The following is a 25419-nucleotide window of genomic DNA, read 5'->3' as shown; positions in this document are numbered from 1 at the left end:
GCAGATGCTACTTTATTATTATTATTAAATAAAAGTGTGTGGGTAAAGTGTAACTGAACTCACAAAGTGAAGATCTGCTTTTTTTTTTTTTCATAGGGAACATCCAAGTGTTTATTTACAATTTAATTTTTTTTTTAAATAACAGATTTTTTTCTTACCTGACTGTGCAATGAATGAAATTGCACAAAGTGGCCCTGAACCTCCTTTTCTCAAGCCTCGCTGTCAGCGTTTATAGACACAGGCAGCAGGACTTGGCACTGCCCCACACTCCCTCATCACTGGCTTGGATTGATAGCCTCAGTAATGTCTGTGAGACATGGATGAAGTGGGGAGAAAAGAGCTGCAAACGTCACAGTGCTGGATCAAACGAGGCCTCAGGTAAGTAAAAGGGTGAGTTGTAAAGAAATCATTAACGTAAAAAAGGTTTAGGCTTTAGAACCACTTTTTTAAAATTTGTACTTTTTATCTGGAATGTCTTCTGAAAAAAAAAAAAAAATATGGAGCCCTTATTGGTATGTGAGAGTACCTAGACACTCCAGTGATTACAGCCTCATAACTGCACATATTAAGTGTCAATCCAAAGCAATTCTGTCTCGGACTGTTTTGTCAGCCATACATGGATCAAAGTTTGTCCGATTCAGCAGGATCTGCCTGAATTTTGATCATGTATGAACACCCTGGCTGAATACTGTAGAGAAGTTACAGAAGTTGATCAGTAGATCGACTTCTGTAAAACCACCCTGTTGGGTTTTCCCTGAATGGTCAGTGTCCCTGGCTATAGCCATGATTGAGATAGCCAGGAAGGCTCCCCACTGTGAGAACACAACAGAACAGGAGTGTCTCCCCTATCCACACATTCATTGGAATATGGAAATTGGCAATTTTTTTTTTCCATTTAACCCGTTGGTTCAACGAAAACAAAATGTATATGGAATGGCCTGTTTTAGTTTTAGATCTAGAGTAAGATCTGGTAATATCACTACTGTGCTGCTCACTGTTCTGTCTGCTAGAGACTGACCTGAAGAAGAATAACTCTGCCTCTATGATAGGCATGGTAAGTCAATAATGGGAAAGATCAGCTGCAGCGAGACCACAGACAATACTGGTGACTAGACGTTTGCTACCTTCCTGCTTTCTTTTGGGCATAGTTTCCCGAATTTAGTTCCTCTTTACATAATGACTATAGCATAAATGAACACTAAGACCCCGTACAGACAGGGGCAACACGACTTGGTGGGGCGACCTGTGAAGTCGCGGTGCACACCTCGGCGCGACTTGCACGGACTTCATATCATTGAAGTCAATGCAAGTCGCCTCCAGGTCGCCCCAAAGTAGTACAGGACTTGTGTCGCTCCTATTAGAACGGGTCCTGTGCTAATCAATGGCGAGCGACCCACCGCCTGACAAGTCGCGCTAGTGTGAATGGGGTCTAAGAGTCATGCTTTTAACTACCTGTAAGGCATTAAAACCATTTAAAAAAAATCAAAAGCAGTGGGAACTCTTTCTAAAAAGGTCTTCCAGGGCAGCATCTGAGAAATAGGCTCCTCCCACCTGAAACAGGAAACACAATAGTCCACCATTAGAAAAACGTCAGTCAAACATTTTGCCTCAGTAATATTAAAGCACCGAAGGAACCCTCAGTAAGCTCATGAATCCGCAAACCCTCTTTTGTCTTGTTCTTTAGGGTGGGAACGAGTGCTGCCCTGGAAAACTTCTTAGAAATAGGAGTTACCAGGTGCCTGTTTTCTCCAATCGTCTTCCAGGGCAGCATTTGAGAGGATGTGCCAAGCAATACCTACTAGGGAGGGGAAAAAGTCTAGAGCACCTTGCAGCCAAATGTCTGGTCCAGACTGGGCGGCTGATCGATGCGGTAATGTCTTGTGAGGGTACTGAAGCACGACCATGTCACTGCCCTGCACATCTGCTTTGGTGTTTCACTGTCTGTTTCTGCGCTTGATGATGCCCAAGCTCTGGTCGAGTGGGCTATGCCTCCGCTTGGCGGGCAAGGTTTAGTGCTTGGTAGTCTGTATGAATAGCAAGCTTTATCCATCTGGCTATCCTACTTTTTTAGGCCAGCTTTCCCTTGTTGACACTTGCATGGAGGAGAATGAATAGTGTGGTAATTTTTCGCCAATCTTTAGTTCTCTCGAGGTAAGCTATCAGGATCTTTCTTACATCTAGCTTGTTGTAGGTGTCTTTTCTTGCTATCCATTGAACTTGGAAGGCAGGGGACAACCACATCAATTTTCTGTGGAAAGTTGAAGAGACTTTTGGTAGGAAGACTGGGTCTGGTGTGAGGAGAATTGTCTCCATCAGAATTAGACAATAAGGTTCAATTATGGATAGAGCCTGTATTTCGCCGACTCTCCTTGCTGACACAAACGCCACCAAGAGTACTGTTTATAGTGGAAGGTACTAATCTGAAGGGTGCAGAGAGGAATCCTTTGAAGCGGTGTTCCAGCCTCCCCCTCCAACAAGGAAAAGTCAGCAGCTACACATAATATTAGGACACTTATCTGTCCTGGAGTCCAGCGATGTCGGCACCGCAGCCGATGTTTCTATCGGCTGTCGGTTGCTGCCCCTGCCATTGTCGGTGAGGGAACCCGGCAGTAAAGACTTGCGGCTTCATGGGCAGGTCCCTAATGCGCAAAAACAGGTACCCCTTCCCCCTCCCACTTGAAAGGTGCCAAATATGGCACCCGAGGGGGGGAGAAAGCAAATGAAAAAAATCTAAGATTGCTGGAATAGTCCCCTTGTCAGGGTCTCCTTTGTTCTCTTACCATAAGACAAACTTTTTTGTAGATGGCTCTAGTCACAGGTTTTCTGCTGCCTAAGATAGTGTCAATTGCCCTGTTTAACAGACCCTTGTTCTGTAGCCTCACAGTTTCAGGAACCAGGCCAAGAGCTTTATGACCTTGTGGTTCGGGTGGTTGACTGGCCCTTGCGATAGGAGGTTCGACACATCTGAAAGTGTTAGATGTGGTTGAGTACTGAGGTTTTTTAAGTGACTGAACCATGGTCTCTGAGGCCAATGGGGGTGCAATAAGTATCACCGTTGTCCTTTCTACCTTGATCTTTTGTACTAGCTTTGGTATTAGGGCAGTTGGGGGAAATGCATAACACAGTTGGGGAGCCCAACGTTGGTTGAATGCATCTGCTTCGATGTTCTCATCTGTGGGGTTTAGGGAGTAAAATTTTGGGGGTATCGTATTTATTTTTGACGCAAACAGATCCACTTCAGGCACCTCCAGACTCAGGTGACCCACAAGGAGATTTCTTGATTTAAAAAGGACCATTCTTTTCGTTTTATGATTTTTCAGCTTAAGAAGTCTGCTAGCGTGTTGTCGGTTCTCTTTAGAGATGGCGGAGATGGATCTGATGTTTCTATCGCCCCATGACAGTGTTGTGTTCTGTCAGATCCATTAGATGAGTCGATTTTGTTCCCCCTTGTCTGTTCAGGTATGCCACAGTTGTGGCGTTGTCTGATTGAATCCGGACATCTTTGCCCTTAATGGCTGGTTGGAAAGCTTTTAGCGCCTACTCTGCGGCTTTTAATTTCCTCATGTTTGAGGATACTTGAGACCAGTGGGGGTTCCATTTTCCTTGTACGCAGCGATCCACCATATGCGCTCCCAAACCCAGAGTGCTGGCGTCCGCTGGAGGTATGGCCCCTGGACAGCCGGTACTGGTGCTCGGAGGATGAAGTGTCCGGATAGCTAACTCAATCCTGGTGCACACTTTTGGGGGAGATGCCATTGACATCCTTACCAGCTGGGGGGGGGGGGGGGTTGCATACCCCTCAGTAGGGATGAAATCTCAGGCAGGGGCCAGCTTGCCCCAATATGCTGCCCCTGACCTGCACTACCCAAAGCCCGCTAATCTGGATGGGAGGCTGGCCAGGGAGTCCCCTACACTTAGCACAGAGACTGGGAAAATAATTAGACACTTGTGGATACGGAGGAAACACAATCAAACTGAGGCAGAAGGTATGACTGACAATTTTATAATGGTGGACTTTTGTGTTTCAAGTCGGAGGAGTCTCTCTCTCAGATGCTACCCTGGAAGACGATTAGAGAAAAATTTGTACCAATACAGCATAATGATGTAAAGATAATTAGCAAAACTTGCAAATGAACACTGTTAATCAGTAGCTCTAAATAACCCACAGTACTGCTAAGAAATAACATCACAAATTGCTTTCAAGAGACTTTGTGAGAGTCAGCTAATGAGACGGGTTTCAGTCATTTACACCTACTGTGCTAATCCGATAGTCAATAGTGAAATATAACAACTCTACAAGCAAATAGATCATCCCGGTCAGGATTAGGCCGATATACCAACACAGACTTAGTTTGTTCCTCAAGTAGCTTCAAGACTGCATAATGATTCTGCTGCTAATATCCAAGGGCAGACAGTACAGTTACAATACAATTCAATACAGGAGGAATCAGAGGGCCCCGCTCTTTAGAGCTTACAATTTAAGAGGGAATGCCAAGTAATACAAAAAGGTAATAACTGTGGGGGATGGGCTGATAGAAAGAAAAAGAAAATACAGTAGTTGTTAGGTGAGGGCAGAATAGGCTTCTCTGAAAAGAAAAAAGTTTTCAGGGATAACCTAAAAGTTGGAGATAGTCGGGCAGATTGGGGTAGCGAATTCCAAAGGATGGGAGAGGCTTGGGAGAAGTCCTAAGGTGCGCATGGAGAAGGGGATGAGGGAGCTAGAGAGAAGGAGGTCTTGAAATTAAAGCGGTAAAGCGGACGATTTGGTTGGTGTTTTCAGACTAGGTTAGTGAAGTAGCTGGGGGTAGAGTTGTGGGTGGCTTTGTAAGCGATTGTTTGTATTTTGACCTAAGTTCCTTGGGTGAGTGGAAGCCAATGGAGGGATTGGCAGAGAGGTGTAGCAGACGCTGAGCGGTTTGTAAGGTGGCAAAGCAGCATTCATGATGGACTAAAGGAGGGATAGCCTATTTAAAAGGTAAGCCAATGAGGAGGGAGTTGCAGTAGTCAAGGCATGGAGTGAATCAGGAGCTCTGCGGTTTCATTGGTTAGGAAGAGACGTATTGTTGTGAAGGTTGAAGCAGCAAGCCAAGAAAAGTGATTGGATATGGGGCTGAAAGAGTTCAGGATAAAACCTAGCACCCTGGTACTGGTTTGGACCCCGTTTTGCCTTTAGAACTGCCTTAATTCTTAATGGCATAGATTCAACAAGGTATGGGAAACATTCTTTAGAGATTTTGGTCCATATTGACATGATAGCATCACGCAGTTGTTGCAGATTTGTCAGCTGCACATCCATGATGTCAATCTCCCCTTCCACCACATTCCAAAGGCGCTCTATTGGACTGAGATCTGGTGACTGTGGAGGCCACTGGAGTACAGTAAACTCAATGTCCTGTTCAATAAACCAGTTTGAGATTATCTGAGCATTGTGACATGGTGCATTATCTTGCTGGAAGCAGCCATAAAGGGACGGATATGGTCAGGAACAATATCGCAGTAGGCCGCAGCATTTAAACAAACAATGCTTAATTTGTACTAAAAGGCCCAAAGTGTGCCAAGAAAATATCCCCAACACCATTACACCAGCACCACCCTGAACTGTTGATACAAGGCAGGATGGATCCATGCTTTCATGTTGTTTTCTGCAAATTCTGACCCTACCATCTGAATGTCACAGCTGAAATTGGCTCATCAGACCAGGCAATGTTTTTCCAATCTTCTAGTGTCTAATTTTGGTAAGCCTGTGGTAAATGTAGCCTCAGCTTCCTGTTCTTAGCAGACAGGAGTGGCACCCGGTGTGGTCTTCTGCTGTTGTAGCCCATCTGCTTCAAGGTTCGATGTGTTGTGCGGTTAGAGATGGCATTCTCAGTGATCATTGACTTGTGATCTACCCGACTTTTTCTGCTCAGTAGCTCTCCCTATTGATTGTGAATTTTGTGTGTGGCCCAAGACAATTCTTCTTCTTCCAAAGTGGCCCAGGAAGGTGAAAAGATTGGACACCCCTGTTATAGAACATACATTAAAAGCAGCCATGATTGAAGTACTGTCTACTAGTTCCACCAGGTTTAGCTTCACTCATTGAATGAATACTGTTTTGCAGTGTACAATTTAAGGAACGACTGCCTAAGTCTGAGTCGAAAAATAGTTTTGTAATTAAACTGGTTACCTTTTACATAAACTGTAAAAAAAAAAAAAAAAACCGTGGAAATCTTAGATCCCGAACCAGTGGAACACGTGGCTTTTCTGATGCTGCTTTAGGCTTAATTGCAACAGATGCTCACAACCGTCCTAACATCTGCTATGTGATGTTGTCCTCATAAGGTTTTTTGGCACACAGTTTGCATAATTCACATGCCCTGGCTGAAATTGTTATTTGAGAAGTCTATTTCCTATACTTAACCACTTTGCCACTGCTCACTAGAGCTCTACTGCGGCAAAGTGGTTCGTTATCGTCTGTCGACGTAGACCTACGTCGCCAGACACTCCCCTTTCTCGGCGGCGCGTGTGCGCCACCGGAGGCTCGCTCCCGCTGTATTCAGTCACAGCAGGAGTCGGGCCAGGGTAAACAGAGTGGGCGGATCTCCTAAGTGACAGGCAGGGACAGATTGCAGGGTTCAGCATAGCTGAACATGCGATCTGTCCCTGTGTCACTCAGTCAACTCCCCCCACACATGTCAGTAAGCACCAGGCATACATTAACCCCTCCATCTCCAATAAAATTAACCCCTTCCCTGCCAGTGTCATTTTTACAGTAACAGTGCATATGTATAGCACTGATTACTGTAGTAATGTCACTGGTACCCCCAAAAGTGTCAGTCAAGGGTCCGATCTGTCCGCCGCAATGTCGCAGTCCCGCAAAAAAAAAAAAAAAAAAAAAAAAAAAAAAAAAAATCGCAGATCGCCGCCATTACTCGTTAAAAAAAAAAAACCCACCAAAAATGACTTTTGCGCAAACCAATCAAAATACGCTTATTGTGATTTTTTTTTACCAAACATTTGTAGCAGAAAACAAATTGGCCAAAAATGTAAAAAAAATTTGTTTTTTTTGGGGGGGGGGGAATTTCATATAAAAAAATTTCGAAAAATATTGTTATTTTTTCAAAATGTACGCTCTTTTTTTGTTTATAGAGCAAAAAGTAAAAAAAATCGCACAGGTGATCAAATACCACCAAAAGAAAGCTCTGTTTGTGGACGTAAATTTTGTTTGGGTACGGCGTTGCATGACCGCGCAATTGTCAGTTAAAGTCGCACAGTGCCGAATCGCAAAAAGTGGCCCAGACGTAAGACAGCAAAATCCTCCGGTGGTAAAGTGGTTAAAGTAACCCTCATTACCGGACACAGATTCATATCTTCTTTGACCGATGGATTATGCTGCTCTCCTTAGGATTAGGACACTAGGCGGAATAGAGTTAAAAAAAAGCTTGACTACGCCTATGGGGCAGTCCAAGGGGGTATACTCCCACTCCCTGCCATAGGATGTCAGTTTTGTAACAAGCAGTTTCAGAATATATAACCCAAATCCACAGAGGGGTGGCAGCTGTGTCCGTCAATGAACATCAGAGAAAAGGATTTTACGGTAAGACAAAAATCCTCTCGTTCATTGATGGACACAGCTTCATACCTTCTTTGACCGATGGGACGTCCCAAAGCAGGGTCAGCATGTGGGGTGGGAAAAAACAAAAACAAATAAAAAAAACACAGCAATAAACATATTTCCCAAAAGGGCTAAACTTAGCCAACCAGGTTAACCAGGAGCTCAAATCAGGAACAACTGGAGCTCACCTACCAAAAAAAATGACACCCTCAAGAGGCAGAAGCCTCTGCAACAGTGGCCTGCAAAACTCTGTGATCAAACATCTGCAGATGTGAAAACATCCACCTTGTAAACCTTGGTGAATGTGTGTACAGACGTTTGCAAACATGGACCACTGATGCCCGATGACAGAAGGCTCAGGAGGCACTAACCGCCCTTGTAGAATGCACGTTAACAGGAAAAGGAGGAACCTGACCCTTGATGGAATAAGCCTGCTCCACCGTCTGCCTGATCCATCTGGAAATGGTCGCAGCGGATGTGGCCTGTCCTTTACCATAACCTCCTGTAAGGACAAATAAGGAATCCGATTTTCAAATCGACTCAGTCGCCGCCAGGTACACCCTAAGGGCCCGAACAACATCCAGGGAATGCAAGGCAATTTATTTTGGATGTTTTGGCATAGGACATAACAAAGGCAACACAATGTCTTCATTCAAGTGGAACCCTGAAACGACTATAGGAAGGAACGATTGACATGGACGTAGCACCACTTTGCCCCTGAGAACCACCAGGTAAGGTGACTAACAGGACAACAGAGCCAGCTCAGAGACCCTGTGTGCAGAAGTGATCGCTACCACGAAAGCCACTTTCTGTGACAAGGGAGGCAGAGGAATTTCACAAATATTTTCAAAAGGCGGTTTTTGAAAAACAGACAGTACCAGATTAAGGCTAAATTCACATGTAGGGGTTTTGGGGAGTTTTTCTGCTCTAGGATCAGCTCAAAAAACGCCCAACAAGACAAATCCTATTTATTTCAATGGCCCCTGTTCACATCTGAGCGTTTTGATGTTTTAAGCAAAACACCCAAAAAAGTACATGAGCTTCTTTTTGGGCAGATTACAGGCATTTTTATTTTTTTCCATTGGTTACTAGTCAACCTAAAAATGCCTGCACAAAAACGCCTGTAAAACACCTGAAAAAACGCCCATAAAAACGCCTGAAAAAACGACTGTAAAACACCTGTAAATAGCAACGTCAAGATGTGAACGTAGCCTTCGATCCTACGGGAGCCAGGTGGCGAACCCCTGGCACGAAGGTGTGAACCAAGGAATTTGTGGCCAACGGCCTTTGGAAGAAAATTGCCAAGGCTGCAATCTGGCCCTTGATGGTGCCCAGGGCCAAACATTGATCTACACCTCTTTGCAGAAACTCCAGGAGACGCGATACCGAAAAGGAACTGTCGCAAGAAAAAGAAACTCTAGCAATACACACCAAACTGAGCATGAGTGACTCTAAAGGCTCTGTCTTTTTAGGAGATAGATTGGGGACAGTGGAAGAAAGGGAGGATCAGAGAAGACAGGATCAAACAGTCTTTTTACACAACGCAAAGGAATAGCCCCTTAGGTCCCCCAGTGAGTATAACAAGCATGTTTTAGTGCATATACAGACTGAATTTACTGTTGTGGGTTTAGTAACATTTTAAAGCCAAAACCAAAAATGTATTATATTGCAGATTACCAATGATTAGATGAGGTGGATCCATCAGTTTTCTTTTTTGTAGGCTTTTTCCCACCTCTGTTATCAGCTGGTGATCTGGCCAGTAAAACAACTCCTCTATTAGTGAAACACAACTATGGATGGATGAAGGAGAACAGGGGCACCTTTGGTTGTAGTTTTTTTCTTTTGGGATAAAGGTTTTCAAATATATAAAAGCCGATCATTGTAAGCACCTGTCAGTGGTAAATGGTTTGTCTCATCCCTCTAAATACTACATTTGAGGGAGAGCTTGTTCTTTTGGAAAAAAAAAAAAAAACAGACTTGCTTGCTGGATCGCCAGGTGAAAACAGAGGAAAGAAAGCCAAAAAAAGGAAATAAATACAGCCATCACATCTAGGAACTGATAAGGTGTAAATAAATGTTTGCTTTTGGGTTCAATACAGCTTTAATAAGTGCCAGTTCACATTGAAGTGGCACGACTTCGGGGGGCGACCTGTGAAGTCGCTGCACTGCGACTTCTGGGCGACTTGCACGGACTTCATATAATGAATGTCTATGCAAGTCGCTCTAGGTCGCCCCGAAGTAGTACAGGACCCTTTTTCTAAGTCGGAGCGACTTGTGTCGCTCCTATTAGAACGGGTCCTGTACTACACCATGGACCGCGACTTGTCAGGCTGACAAGTCGCGGTAGTGTGAATGGACACTAAATATGTTCTAAAAATAATAAATACAATGTTGCAAATTCCACAATCTGCAAAACGGTATAATTCACCACAGAAAAAAAATGTCCTAGCAAGGGGATCCACCACCTCTAACTACTTAAATTATTCACAGGATTCTATGGGTTCTGAACTACACATCAAATGAGCTCCAACTGTGTTATTCATCACCGCCTTCAGAAAAGCTTACTCACCAGATGGGAAAGACATCAAATTATAAAAAAGGTCTAATGGCATTTTTACCAATATTTCCAGATGGGAATACTCTGATATCTTTTATAAAAGATCTAGTTCCCATTATTCCAATGCCACTTCCATAGTCGTGTACATTACATACAGTGGGTACGGAAAGTATTCAGACCCCCTTAAATTTTTCACTCTTTGTTATATTGCAGCCATTTGCTAAAATCATTTAAGTTCATTCTTCTTCCTCATGAATGTACACATAGCACCCCATACTGACAGAAAAACACAGAATTGTTGACATTGTTGCAGATTTATTAAAAAAGAAAAACTGAAATATCACATGGTCCTAAGTATTCAGACCCTTTGCTCAGTATTTAGTAGAAGCCCCCTTTTGATCTAATACAGCCAGGAGTCTTTTTGGGAAAGATGCAACAAGTCTTTCACACCTGTATTTGGGGATCCTCTGCCATTCCTCCTTGCAGATCCTCTCCAGTTCTGTCAGCTTGGATGGTAAACGTTGGTGGACAGCCATTTTTAGGTCTCTCCAGAGATGCTCAATTGGGTTTAAGTCAGGGCTCTGGCTGGGCCATTCAAGAACAGTCACGCAGTTGTTGTGAAGCCACTCCTTCGTTATTTTAGCTGTGTGCTTAGGGTCATTGTCTTGTTGGAAGGTAAACCTTCGGCCCAGTCTGAGGTCCAGAGCACTCTGGAGAAGGTTTTTGTCCAGGATATCCCTGTACTTGGCCGCATTCATCTTTCCCTCAATTGCAACCAGTCGTCCTGTCCCTGCAGCTGAAAAACACCCCCACAGCATGATGCTGCCACCACCATGCTTCACTGTTGGGACTGTATTGGACAGGTGATGAGCAGTGCCTGGTTTTCTCCACACATACCGCTTAGAATGAAGGCCAAAAAGTTCTATTTTGGTCTCATCAGACCAGAGAATCTTATTTCTCACCATCTTGGAGTCCTTCAGGTGTTTTTTAGCAAACTCCATGCGGGCTTTCATGTGTCTTACACTGAGGAGAGACTTCCGTCGGGCCACTCTGCCATAAAGCCCCGACTGGGGGAGGGTTGCAGTGATGGTTGACTTTCTACAACTTTCTCCCATCTCCTGACTGCATCTCTGGAGCTCAGCCACAGTGATCTTTGGGTTCTTCTTTACCTCTCTCACCAAGGCTCTTCTCCCCCGATAGCTCAGTTTGGCCGGACGGCCAGCTCTAGGAAGGGTTCTGGTCGTCCCAAACGTCTTCCATTTGAGGATTATGGAGGCCACTGTGCTCTTAGGAACCTTAAGTGCAGCAGAAATCTTTTTGTAACCTTGGCCAGATCTGTGCCTTGCCACAATTCTGTCTCTGAGCTCTTCAGGCAGTTCCTTTGACCTCATGATTCTCATTTGCTCTGACATGCATTGTGATCTGGAAGGTCTTATATAGACAGGTGTGTGGCTTTCCTAATCAAGTCCAATCAGTATAATCAAACACAGCTGGACTCAAATGAAGGTGTAGAACCATCTCAAGGATGATCAGAAGAAATGGAAAGCACCTGAGTTAAATATATGAGTGTCACAGCAAAGGGTCTGAATACTTCGGACCATGTGATATTTCAGTTTTTCATTTTTAATAAATCTGAAACAATGTCAACAATTCTGTGTTTTTCTGTCAGTATGGGGTGCTATGTGTACATTCATGAGGAAGAAGAATGAACTTAAATGATTTTAGCAAACGGCTGCAATATAACAAAGAGTGAAAAATTTAAGGGGGTCTGAATACTTTCCGTACCCACTGTAAGTGCAACAAGCACTATGATAAACAGCATGCAGTGCTGTGGAGAATTTACCTAGTTATGGCCTTGTTTGAACTTATGGTTGGGGGGCTGTAAAGGCACTTAGTTGAGCTGTGTTTTTACTGCCCGCCAAACAAAGGCAGCAGACAGACATAGATATGTTGCAAGTAAATTGTGCAATAAAAATGTGCATAAACTGCACGTGAAATTTCAGTTTCTGTTGTGAATGGGCCTTAAAGAGGAAGTAAACCCTCCTCAGGAAGTTGTACCTATAGGTAAGCCTATATTAAGGCTTACCTATAGGTACTGTAAATATCTCCTAAACATGCACCGTTTAGGAGATATTTACCTTTAATGCAGCCAGTGACGTCACTGGCGCATGCGCTCTGAAGGAACGGCAGATCGTGCCGTTCCTTCAGAGCCCCGTGCCGTGACCGTCGGCTCCCGCGCGCGTGCGCGGGAGTGACGTCACCGCGGCTCCGGCCAATCAGATGGCCGGATGCCGCGATCCCGGAAGACGGGCGACTATACATGTCGCCCGTCATACAGGTAAGCGGACGGCACGGCGGGGGCTCGTTCTAAGGTAAGTATTTCATAATGAGCTAGTATGCGATGCATACTAGCTCATTATGTGTTTCTCTTTCAGGATGTAAAGAAGAGAAAAATTTTTTTTCTCGGTTTACAACCTCTTTAAAGTTGGCAGATCCATTTCTGAGGACATTTTTTGTGTGGTGCTTGAAACCCAGTTACACAGAAAGATTACAGATTTTGCAACATTGTATTTATTGTTTGTATGAAATATTTGAACTTGAGACTCTGTTCACACTGCCACAACTTGGGATCCGACTTGTGAGACCTCAAGTCGCATGACGTGGGAAATCCCATGTTAGCCAATGAGAAATGTCTTAAAGCAGTGTCTCCCCCTCCAAAAATTAAATGTCAGCAGCTACACATACTGTAGTTACTGACTTTTAATATTAGGACACTAATGGCTCGTTTCCACTGAGTGGTACGGTACGGTAAGGAACGGTACACCTTGCGTTTCCACTGCCAATAGTACCCTTTCATGATAGGCGTGGTGTAGCAGGAAAGCTGTGATAGACGATTCTCTGTCAACCAATCAAGTTCGGCAGAGTGTAGCTCCACCCTGTTGGTATGGTACTAATGTGCTTGGTACCCCAACGAAAGGGTCCCAAAAAAGTGGTACGGTACGGTTCGGAATTAGGGTACCATTCACAATGGAAACGGCATAAATAGCGTACCGAACCGAACCGTACCAGAAAGCTCAGTGGAAACGGGTCATTAGGGTCCTTTCAACGGGGCAGACCGTTTTTTGATCCGCTCCGGCACTTCTGTTCCATTCCAAAAAACTGCCATAGTTATGTACTACCCTGGGGGTACTGGTAGACAACAGGCTTGGCAGTGGCATTCAATGCCAAGCTGCTGCAAGTAAAGCCAACAGAATACTGGGATGTATAAAAAAGGGGATTCACTCCAGAAATAAAGAGATTATTCTCCCTCTCTACAAGACTCTGGTCCGGCCACATCTGGAGTATGCTGTCCAGTTCTGGGCACCGGTCCTCAGGAAGGATGTGCTGGAACTGGAGAAAGTCCAGAGAAGGGCAACAAAAATAATTAGGGGAATGGAGGACATCAGCTATGAGGAGAGGCTACAGGCACTGAACTTATTCTCTCTGGAGAAGAGAAGACTGAGGGGGGATATGATATCAATGTACAAATACTGTACTGGCGACCCTAGCATAAGGAACAAACTATTCAGAGTAAGGGAATACAATAAGACACGTGGCCACTCACTAAAACTAGAGGAAAGGCGGTTTAACCTTAAAATACATAAGGGGTTCTTTACTGTCAGAGCAGTGGGGATATGGAATTCTCTTCCACAAGCAGTCGTATCAGCAGGGAGCATCGATAGTTTCAAAAAACTATTAGATGGGCACCTTAAGGACCACAACATAGAGGGGTATACAATGTACGGTTAACAGCAAACACACACACACACACATCATAGGTTGAACTGGATGGACTGGTGTCTTTTTTCAACCTCACTAACTATGTAACTAAAAAAAAAAAAATGAACTGATCGGAAAGGACGCAAATCGGATGTCAGCGGATAGTCATCCGCTGACATCTGCAATCCCATTGACATGCATTATGTCAGTTTTTCATCCACAAAAAAATGGGATTAAATACAGACAGACCTGTGTGTAAGGACCCTTACCTGTCCTGGAGTCCAGCGATGTCGGCACTGCAGCCGATTTTTCCATCGGGTGTCGTGTGCTGCCGCCGCCATTGCCGATAAGGGAACCAGGCAGTGCAGGTCCCTACTGCGCATGCGCGAAGCGCGCTGCACATTTGGATTGTCCAGGCGGTGGGGAGAGGAGGAGGGGGCCAAATTTCTGAGGGACAATGCAGTGGCTGGGACAGTCCAAGGGACAGTCCCTGCTGCTGTGGCACCAGAGGGGGGGGGGGGGGTATTTAGCAAATCAGCGGAAGTTCCACTTTTGGGTGGAACTCCGCTTTAATTATCACTACTGAAGTCGCTCCAACTTTAGAAAAAGTTCCTGTACTACTTCAAGGCAACTTCTCTCCAACTTGTGCCCATAGGCTTTAATTGAAGTCCCTTCCAAGTCAGATCCTCATCTATATTGATGTGATTTGGATCCAACATTACAGGAAGATTACCCAGGCATTCCCTAACGTTGCATCAAAATAGCACTCAGGTCACAACAAGTTGCCTGGCAAAGTCTCACCGTAAGTCGCCTGGCAAAATTGCTCCGTAAGTCATGTGACTTTCAGGTCACAGTAGTGTGAACTGAGCCTAAGGCTCGGTTCACACATAGGCATTTCAAATTGTGGGCAGAAATGCTGTGATTCCGAACCACTGCAAGCTGCGGGACGCCCAGGAGATTCCCGTGACTTGCAATGGTACCCCAAACGCAGCGCGATTTGGCCGCAATTTTCGCCCAACGAATTGCGGTAAAATCGTGCAAACAGAATCGCGGGATGCCTGACGCCCAAAAGAAGTTCTTGTACTTCTTTTGGGCATCAGGCGTCCTGCGACACTGCAACTTTACTGCGATTCGTCGGGCTACAAATCGTGGCAAAACCACACCGCATTTGGGGTTCCATTGCAGGTCACAGGAATCGCTCGGGCGTCCCGTGACTTGCAATGGTGCAGAATCTAACCAATTTTGCCTGCGATCCAAAATGCCTATGTGAACTGAGCCTTAGCGCTGGCTGTGTATGTGGATACATTTGAAACTGGAACATAGATATGCCCATACTGGTAAAGACTGCAATGGCCCTTTCCTTGGTAAACAGATCAAGCATTTACCTACAGATCTATAAGTGACTAATGTGGTAGAGTTCTTTTACACACTATAGGTTTACTGCCTATGCCAATACACACACTGACACGTAAACACTTGACATTGCTAGAAATTAATAGGTGTTGTTATATGGCTCTTTATCCTTCATAGCCCAATACAATGTGGGACAAGAGTTGACAAAGCAATTGTGTAGAAGTTTCTACATAGGTTCAACAATATTAAAAGAAATCTACTTCCTCCTCACTAGGCTTGTTATCTGTGTAAAGGTTAACCCATTTTAGATGCAACCAAAGAATGCAAGTTTCCTGCTGCAACAACACAACAGTTGTGTACACTGTCAACACAGTGCAATCAATACATCTACACCCCTGGCCTAACAGAGTAGAAAGATTTTTCTCACTGTAAAATGATTGGAGGCATCACAGCCCAACATTTTTTTCACCTACACACCAATGTAGACAAACCCTCTTCTCCTATTTTCGGCAGCTCGCAAAATAGCGCACACAGGCTCATCCTATTTACCAACATTAAGTTGCTCAGTGAATAAAATCCTTTAGTAAACAATCACAAAGTTTGAGCAATATCAGTCCTCACTCATGAAGTAACTTATATTGCACAGGCCTGAATTTAAATTCCAGGTCCTCAAAGGGTTCCTTTATAAAAACTTTAGTTATGGATAAATTGGGAGAGGGTTAAAACCCCTGCTAGTTTTTTAGGTCTATGTACTGGTGGGGAATTTCCCTTCACTCCCTGTCCCAGAAGGATGCAAAGTGAGAATTCCCCTCCTACAGTTGTACCTGGAACATTTGCCCGCACTGAAAGTTTCCCCCTAAAATTTGGGATTTTTACTAGCAAACTTTCCTATTGAAAAATCTCTTCAGTATAATGCGAGTGCTGAATCTACCCAACGGGGAAACAGTCTTCTCTACACTTTAAACCGCTAAAAAACATTACAAATTGTACAATCTCCATTATATTTCCCAACAAATAGGACCAAACTAATTAGATAACAATTATAGGGATTTATAAGGCAGATCCTCACACTATAACAGAATGTAAAATACAATCTGACTGTACAACCGCCTTCATCTTCATCAACCATTAGGCAGGGCAAACCTATAGATGATTTTCTTTCCTTTGGAGTTCTGCCGGTGGGAAGCCGTCCCAGCCTGCAGAACTTAAAGCGGAAATCCACCCAAAAGGGGAAGTTCCAATTTAAGAACTCATCCCCCGCTCCTCTTGCACAATTGGCACTTTTGAGGAGCGGGGTGGAGCAGGTACCCGATTTTGACACTCCTACTTCCATTCCGAGTGCCGAACGAAAGTTCTCCCTCCCCCTTGCAGTCTTCTGGGACACAGACATCTCTCAGAAGACTGCATCCACCAATCCAGGATGTGCCGCGTGACTTGTGCATGTGCTGTGGGCACCCGGCTATGAAGCCACAAGCTGTCACAGCTGGGTGCCCATAGCAAAGATGCTGGCGCCACGGAGGGAGGATGAAGACAGCTGCGGTGAGCTCACCGCAGGACAGGTTAGTGGCTGTTTTTTTTTTTTTAATAGGTGGCTGGAGCTCCTCTTTAAAATATTAAAAGCTTTTTTTTTCTTTTGAAATAACAAACATGTAATACTTACCTGCTCTGTGCAATAGTTTTGCACAGAGCAGCTCTGATCCTCCTATTTTTGGGTCCCTCACCAGCGTTCTTGCCCCTCCTTCCTGTCAAGTGCCCCCAAAGCAAGTAGCTTGCAATGGGGGCACCTTACCAGGCACGTTCACGAGCCATGGCAGATCCCCGGCTTTGGTCCACCCCCTCTCTCTACTCATTTGCTCACTGTCTGATTGACAGCAGTGGGAGCTGTTTCAGCCAATGAGGAGGGAGAGTCAAAGTTCTACTGCACATCGCTGGAGGAAGATTAGGGAGGCCGATGCACAAAGAAGGTTTTTTTAACTTTAAACCTTGAGCCTTTACAACCACTTTAAATATTACTGCTAGCGCCTAAAGCCGCCAGCAGTAATCACATGTAAAAAAAATCCAACATGCTATTTGTACCCAACCAGCCTACCCATAAATGGATCAAATCTCAGCCGGTCCCTGCTGGACCAGCCGAGATTTGATCCATCTATTGCAAGCGTCTACCTTATAGGATTGTTTAGTGAAAGCGCACCTTTGCCCAGACCTCTAGCTTCCTGTATTTAGAAGTATTTTATTATATAAAACCTTAGAAACACCTGCTGTGTGTTTACATTAGAGCTCTAGCAGTCTGTCACGTTTCTGCTCTCATAAAACATCAGCTCCTAACTAAATACTTTAGTGTGAATGTAAGCTATGTGGTTAGCTATAGTACCTACCTAAACAATCTAATCAATTTACAGCCAATCAGGCTGACCTTCAAACAAGTGTAAGGAGATGTAAAGTAGGATACACAGAGATTTCACAATCAAACTGTAATGTGAGTAACCAGCTTCATGATCTCATCTGGGAATACTAGTTTCCGGCTTGCTCTGGCTTCAATACTTTCTAAACCACGAACCTGAGACAAGCATGTAGATAAGGAAAATCAGAAATCCTGATCTATATGCTCTGTTCTGGTCTGTGCAGAAGAAACTATTTCCATCACAGTGCCAGCATATCAGTAGACAACTATCAAGTGAAAACATCAGAACTGGCAGCCTCTGTGTTAAAATAAGTACACTCTCCTTGCCCTCAAGTGCTGTGTTCAAGGGACGGCTATATTGCTGGCACTTAGGATCTTGCTGTCCTCTCAGGACGATGGGTATCCATATGGACTGAAAACATAGAAAACAAGAGAAGGGCGCACCGACCTAGTGCAATATCACAAGATATTTATTGGAAAATGAAAAACACACCATACATTATACTCACAAGCATATGCTGAAAGTAAGCATAAAAGAAAAAAGTTCCTTTTGCAATCAGGAGACCTCCAAGACAAAGATGCTTTTTGGTAAAGCAGGAGGACTGGAAAGCATCCGTGGTGATGGGGTTGACGCGTTTCAAGGGAGAACCCTCTTCATCAGAGCCACGATCACAAGTGACTTGTTAGAAATATATATATAGCACAGCAGGATAGACAGGACCTCCCCTGCCCCTCTCACATTCTGATAATGTATGGCATCATCTTTGGATAGAGTAAAAGGGAAGATTATATCCCCTGGAAGATGTTTTAGAAGAGGTGGATGTAAACAGTTGTGTGTGGAGGCTCGCCTAAAGCACCCACATGCGTACTGACATATGCTCCTTCAGTGCCTAACTGCATACAGTTGCTTCTTTTAAAGTGATATTAAAACGCAATAAAAAAAAAAAATGAAATGTCATACTTACCTGCTTTGTGCAATAGTTTTGCACAGAGCAGCCCAATCATCCTCTACTTGGGTCCCCCTCCTGCACTTCAAGCCCCTCCCTCCTGTCCCCCACAGCAAGCAGCTTGCTATGGGAGCACCCAAACAGGCTTGTTGCCGGACCACTGCTCTGGGTGTCTATTTACACACAAAGCGGCGGCTCGGCCTGTCTCTTCTTTCTCCTCATTGGTTCACTGGCTGTGATTGACAGTAGTGGGAGGTGATGGCTCCCGCCTTAGCCAATGAGGAATGAGAGTCCCCAGAGAGCCGTGGCTCCCGCCTTAGCCAATAAGGAATGAGAGTCCCGGAGAGCCGAGGCTCTTCTGCACAGCACTGGATCGCAATAGAGCTCAGGTAAGTATTGGGGGGGCTGCTACACATAGAAGGGTTTTTTAACGTTCATACATAGAATACATAAAGGTAAAAAACCTTAAACCTTTAGAACCACTTTAATGCATCTCAATGAGCAGCCAGCTATACATAGCAGCAGTGGGTCCTGGGAATGGGATTACATGGGCTCTGTACAGTCATATACATGAAGCCTTAAGACTCACTCACACCTGTTGTCAGGAGGCTGAAAAAATAAGTGGCTGAGCTGTAGGCTGTAGTTTTACCACCTCCCTTCAAGAAGTTCACCTTTAGTAACATGTTACTAATGCAGCAGCAGGTCTGCACAACCCCCCCAAACTGATACCCCACTGGGTGATCCCCTCCCTGCACCCAGTGCCTTAATTTAAAAAAGTTAACGATGAAAAAGGGCCCTGAGCATTTTTAAGGATTCAGTGCAATTTGAGCCATACAGAATAATGGTTTAAAGAGGAAGTAAACCCTCCACTGTAACTTGTACCTATAGGTACTGTAAATATCTCCTAAACATGTACCGTTTAGGAGATATTTACCTTACATGCAGCTCGTAAAACGCTCATCCCTGAAGTCTCAAAACGACCAACAAGCAAAATCCTACTCATTTCAATGGCCCCTGTTCACATATGAGCGTTTTGTCATCTGAAGCAAAACGCCTGAAGCTCAAAAAAGCTCAAGCTTTTTTGGCAGAGCGTCTGAAAATGATACGCTCAGGTGTGAATGGAGCCTTAGTGGGTAAATTAGGCAGCCTATCAGCTCCCAGCCATTCAATGAAAAAGCAACCCACTGCAGATCATTTTTCAGAGGGGCAGAAAAGTTCTGGATAAAACAATGCTAAACTGGATGTTACTACTTTCCTCACTTTATACATGAGCCCAACTAACATTTAGGAAGACAAGCAGAGGAGATAAAAATGTGTCACCTCAGGAGATCTCTCCCAGGTTCTAGGGACAGAGAACAATGTGTACTACAATAGGAGGAAAGGGGTCAGAGGTGTGTGAATGGAGGGATGACAGAGTGAGGAGCAGATGACAGCAGTTGTGACGAGGCTGTAAGTTCAGGTGTGTGAATGGAGGGATGACAGCAGTGAGGTGACGAGGCTGTCAGTTCAGGTGTGTGATTGGAGGGATAAAAGCAGTCATGTGATGAGGCTGTCAGTTAGAGCTGCACGATTAATCGTATGAAAATCGCGATCTCGATTCACCCCTCCTGACGATCTAACCCTGAGATATGGTCGATTCTTTGCATAGCTGCATAGCAGAGAGAACAGCTGTGGAAAAAAAAAAAAAAAGCCTCCCGGCAAAAGCTATCAGCAAAGTCTCCCAGTAACTATAAACAAAAACGATTACATTGTATCTTTTTCTTCCCTCTGCCAGGCAGAAAGGAAGGTTAACCTTTTAAAGACTGGATCTTTTTCTGACATTAGTTGCTTGCAAGTTAAAATCAGTTTTTTTTGCTAGAAAAGTACTTAGAACCCCCAAACATTTTATATATTTTTTTAGCAGAGACCCTACAGAATAAAATGGCGATTGTTGTAATATTTTATGTCACACTGTATTTGCGCAGCAGTCTTTCAAACGCAATTAATGGACTTTAATGAATAAAAAAAAAAAACGTAACAGTAAAGTTATCCCAATTTTTTTTTTGTTACACAGAGAATCGTGAGAGAATCGTGATCTTTATTCCAAGCTAAAAAATCGTGATTCTCATTTTGGCCAGAATCGTGCAGCTCTACTGTCAGTTCAGGTGTGTGAATGGAGGGATGACAGCAGTGATGGGATGATGCTGTCAGCTCAGGTGTGTGAATGGAGGGATGACAGCAGTGATGTGACGATGCTGTCAGCTCAGGTGTGTGAATGGAGGGATGACAGCAGTGATGTGATGAGACTGTCAGTTCAGGTGAGTGAATGGAAGGATGACAGCAGTGATGGGATGATGCTGTCAGCTCAGGTGTGTGAATGGAGGGATGACAGCAGTGATGTGACGATGCTGTCAGCTCAGGTGTGTGAATGGAGGGATGACAGCAGTGATGTGATGAGACTGTCAGTTCAGGTGAGTGATTGGAGGGAGGATAGCAGTGATGTGATGAGACTGTCAGTTCAGGTGTGTATAGGGAGAGATGACAGCAGTCATGTGATGAGGCTGTCAGTTCAGGTGTGTATAGGGAGAGATGACAGCAGTCATGTGATGAGGCTGTCAGTTCATGTGTGTATAGGGAGAAATGACAGCAGTCATGTGATGAGGCTGTCAGTTCAGGTGTATATAGGGAGAGATGACAGCAGTCATGTGATGAGGCTGTCAGTTCAGGTGTGTGAATGGAGAGATGATAGCAGTCATGTGATGAGGCTGTCAGTTCAGGTGTGTGAATGGAGAGATGATAGCAGTCATGTGATGAGGCTGTCAGTTCAGGTGTGTATAGGGAGAAATGACAGCAGTCATGTGATGAGGCTGTCAGTTCAGGTGTGTGTGTAGGGAGAGATGACAGCAGTCATGTGATGAGGCTGTCAGTTCAGGTGTGTATAGGGAGAAATGACAGCAGTCATGTGATGAGGCTGTCAGTTCAGGTGTGTGTGTAGGGAGAGATGACAGCAGTCATGTGATGAGGCTGTCAGTTCAGGTGTGTGAATGGAGAGATGACAGCAGTCATGTGATGAGGCTGTCAGTTCAGGTGTGTGTGTGTAGGGAGAGATGACAGCAGTCATGTGATGAGGCTGTCAGTTCAGGTGTGTGAATGGAGAGATGACAGCAGTCATGTGATGAGGCTGTCAGTTCAGGTGTGTGTGTGTGTAGGGAGAGATGACAGCAGTCATGTGATGAGGCTGTCAGTTCAGGTGTGTATAGGGAGAGATGACAGCAGTGATGTGATGAGGCTGTCAGTTCAGGTGTGTATAGGGAGAGATGACAGCAGTCATGTGATGAGGCTGTCAGTTCAGGTGTGTATAGGGAGCCCAGGCACAGGATGTGTGCACATAGGACACAGGAAGGTCCCTGCTCTACACTCCATCCCTGCCCCCTGAACACAGTCTGGAGCTATGGGAACACACAGTGAGAACTTGTGAGGTGAAGGCAGAGAAGCTCAGGGAAGGGAAGTAAAGAGCACCCTGTCTGCCGAGGCCGGACAAACAGCTGCCTTCTACTCCACCATTACCTTTCGCTTGGCAGTCCGCACAAAACTTGTTCTCCTCCCGCAGCAGCAGCTCAGAAAGCACGGCTTGGTATCGCTCCACGTCTCGAACCGACTTCCCGGTCATCTTCCCGGGAGACAGTAAGATGGCTTCCCCGTGCTACGGCTCAGTTCCTGTTTCCGGTGTTACGAAAGTCTCCTCCTACTGTTTCCCCTGCTGCGCCCACGTCACGTAGCCCCGCCTCTTGCCATACCCAGCACGATCACTGGAGAGGAGAGGGGGAAAAAATTATGAATGGACATTGACGTCATATGGCAACCTTGGACGTCCGGTGTGACGGCTGCGAGGCTGGCGTTGTGTTCATTGGTAGTCAGCTGGCATCTGTCTTCAGCTGAGAGTAGGGGTCATTTACATTAGATGTCATGTTAGTGTACTTCAGTACAGATCAGTGTCTCATGTCACCCAGCCTAATAGAGCTGTATATTGTATATGTCCTTGTCAAAAGTGCACCAAATCCAAGTGAAATTCATAAGCCCCCGTTCACATCAGGGCGATTTGACATGTCAAATCGCACGCCAAATCGCAGCCTATTTCCTGCCCATGGCACCTCTTGAATTGGTGCGATGCTGACTTTGCGGTGCTGTACCACGCCTGCAATAATTGTGCGTTACCGACGAACAGACGCCTTTGATGTCTATTGATAATTTCTGTTCATCTTTAGCCCCCACTTACATCAGGGTGATTTGACAAAATTGCAGTCTATTACCAGCAATGGCACTGTTCGAATCGGAGCAAAGTCAACTTTCCGGGGCTGATTTCCAAAAGTAGTTCCTGCACTACTTTTGGCGACTTCGAAGGCAATTTTAATCAAAATCTGTGCGTGAACCTGCAAACATGTCTTTCAAATCGCCCCGTGCTCACAATGAAATGCAGGTTTTAAATTGTGCGAGTTCTGCGGCGATTTGAAAGACATCTTCTGAACTCGCACAATTTCAATACTGCACTTTATTGCAAGTACGGGGGCAATTTGAAAGACATCTGTGCGGGTTCATGCACAGATGTGCATTGAAATCCCCTCTGAAGTCGCCAAAAGTAGTGCATGAACTACGTTTGAAAATCGGTGCGGCGCTGCAAACGTGGCTTTGCACCAATTCGGAAAGTACCATTGCTGCCAATAGGCTGCAATTTTGTCAAATCGCCCTGATGTGAGTGGGGGCTAAAGATGAACAGGAATTATCAATTATCAAGGCGTCTGTTCGTGGGTAATGTACAACTATTGCACTTGCATTTTAGGTGGTTACAGTTGCAGTAACAAGACAGAAGGGTAACTGTCACTTTTTAACTTTGTAAAGGATTAAATGTAAAATATACTTGTAGCAGGTTTTCCAGCCATTGACCCTGATGTGGGTCTGCCATGGTTACCGGTTACCTCTCCAGCCCATGTGAGCTGCAGCCCTGGGTGTGAAAACTGACACATGGAAAACTCCGGCAACTTTGTTTGGTTGTTTTATTGTAGTTTTAGACTTAGAAGATGGGAGAAGTGAATGAGTGGGATACTCCTTTGGCTCAACTATGTACAATTCCTGGACTTTTGTAACAAAAATGCCGAAGCTAGCCGACACTTACTGATGTTCCAAAAAAGATAAGTGCTATACAGCACCCCCCTCCTGCGCTCAGAACCTGGTCCTCAGGCTGCCTCAATCCCGGAACTCGTGCTAGTACTTGGCATCCATTATGGCTAGGCTTTGCTGCCCCTTACGACCAGGGCAGTCGACCAAACACTGAAAATACAAAGCAAAGAAAAGGGCGCACCAGCCTAGCGCATTATCCTCAGCGAGTTTATTAGATAAAAATTAAAATCAGCTACTCACAAACAATCGTGAAATTCAGGCACATCAATTCCATAAATCTGCCTCATACCAGAGGACCAACGTCTTTACTGGAAGCAGAGGGCTGACGCGTTTCAAGGCCGTGCCTCTTCCTCAGAGCCTGGAGGCCATGGTCAAGTCCGTAGTTTAAATATGGTATGGAAGACCAGGCCTCCACATGGCCCTTGGGGATGTGGGAGGAGATAACGCCCACTTGGGCGATATCTCCTCCCACATCCCCAAGGGCCATGTGGAGGCCTGGTCTTCCATACCATATTTAAACTACGGACTTGACCATGGCCTCCAGGCTCTGAGGAAGAGGCACGGCCTCGAAACGCGTCAGCCCTCTGCTTCCAGTAAAGACGTTGGTCCTCTGGTATGAGGCAGATTTATGGAATTGATGTGCCTGAATTTCACGATTGTTTGTGAGTAGCTGATTTTAATTTTTATCTAATAAACTCGCTGAGGATAATGCGCTAGGCTGGTGCGCCCTTTTCTTTGCTTTGTATTTTCAGTGACACTTACTGATGCTTTGAACATACTGTATCTCTGAAAGCTGTGCTGAAACTCTGACTTAAAGCCCCGTACACACGTACTGATCGTCGGCCGAACGATCGGCCGTCTTTTGTCCAGGGCTGTCGTGTCTGTTGAAAACTGCAAAAGACTGCACACGAATTTAGTCGGCCAACAACAGCCGACTGCAGAAGTGATGTCATGTGATGGTTAACTTTCCGTGTGTTTTTTCTTTTCTGAGCATGCCCAGTCTTGCAAATCTGCTGTCTGTCGGCCAAAATCTGTACTGACTGGCGAACAATCGGCCGTTCTGGTGACGGCCAACAAATATTTTAATGCCTGCACGGCAGATTCTGTTCAGCCGAAAATGCGCTGTCGGCTGTCGGAAGCATCATACTAACAAGCCTACAATCGGCCGATCGGTTGTCGGCCGAATATTTACGGCCGACAATCAGTATGTGTGTACGGGGCTTTAGTCCAGAAGATCCAAGACTGTAGAATATTGAACATCTGACAATACTTGCACTCAAAAGTCACTGACTACTCCCTCCGGCCTTGCACTGGCTTGAGGTAGCTTGTTGTAAATTCCTGTATGGCTGCAACTCTTAACCACTTGCTGACCGCCCACAGTATATGTACTGCGGCAGTCAGCCCCTCCTGGGCAAAGTGACGTAGTACTACGTCGCTCGCCCAGGAGCCTGCAGGGGGCGAGCGCGAACCGCCGGAGGCGCGCTCCCGCCCCCGCTCGTTCATGGCCATCCCCGCGCGTGTGACCTGTGGCTCCGATGTCCGCCGGTCACTCGCAATCTCCCGCTGGAGAGGGAGAAAGGCAGACGGCTAATGTAAACAAAGCCGCCTGTTATTCTCCCTGGTGTAATTGCAGAGATCATACGATCCTGCTATG

General features: G+C 45.2%; 1 protein-coding gene across 1 annotated transcript in view; it reads right to left on the bottom strand.

The window, feature by feature from the left end:
- Positions 1–22327, bottom strand: part of SMAP2 (small ArfGAP2) — a 51872-nt gene extending 29545 nt beyond the window's left edge. The window contains exon 1 of the mRNA XM_082247593.1: positions 22158–22327. Coding sequence (XP_082103719.1) covers positions 22158–22260 — 103 coding nt within the window. The 5' untranslated portion in view covers positions 22261–22327. The remainder of the gene's footprint in view (positions 1–22157) is intronic.
- Positions 22328–25419: the final 3092 nt, after the last annotated feature.

The sequence above is a fragment of the Pelophylax lessonae genome (genome assembly GCF_965119305.1).
Source record: "Pelophylax lessonae genome assembly, chromosome: 2".
NCBI lineage: Eukaryota > Metazoa > Chordata > Amphibia > Anura > Ranidae > Pelophylax > Pelophylax lessonae.
Note: the sequence above shows the minus strand (reverse complement) of the source record. Positions and strands in the feature narration are given on the sequence as shown.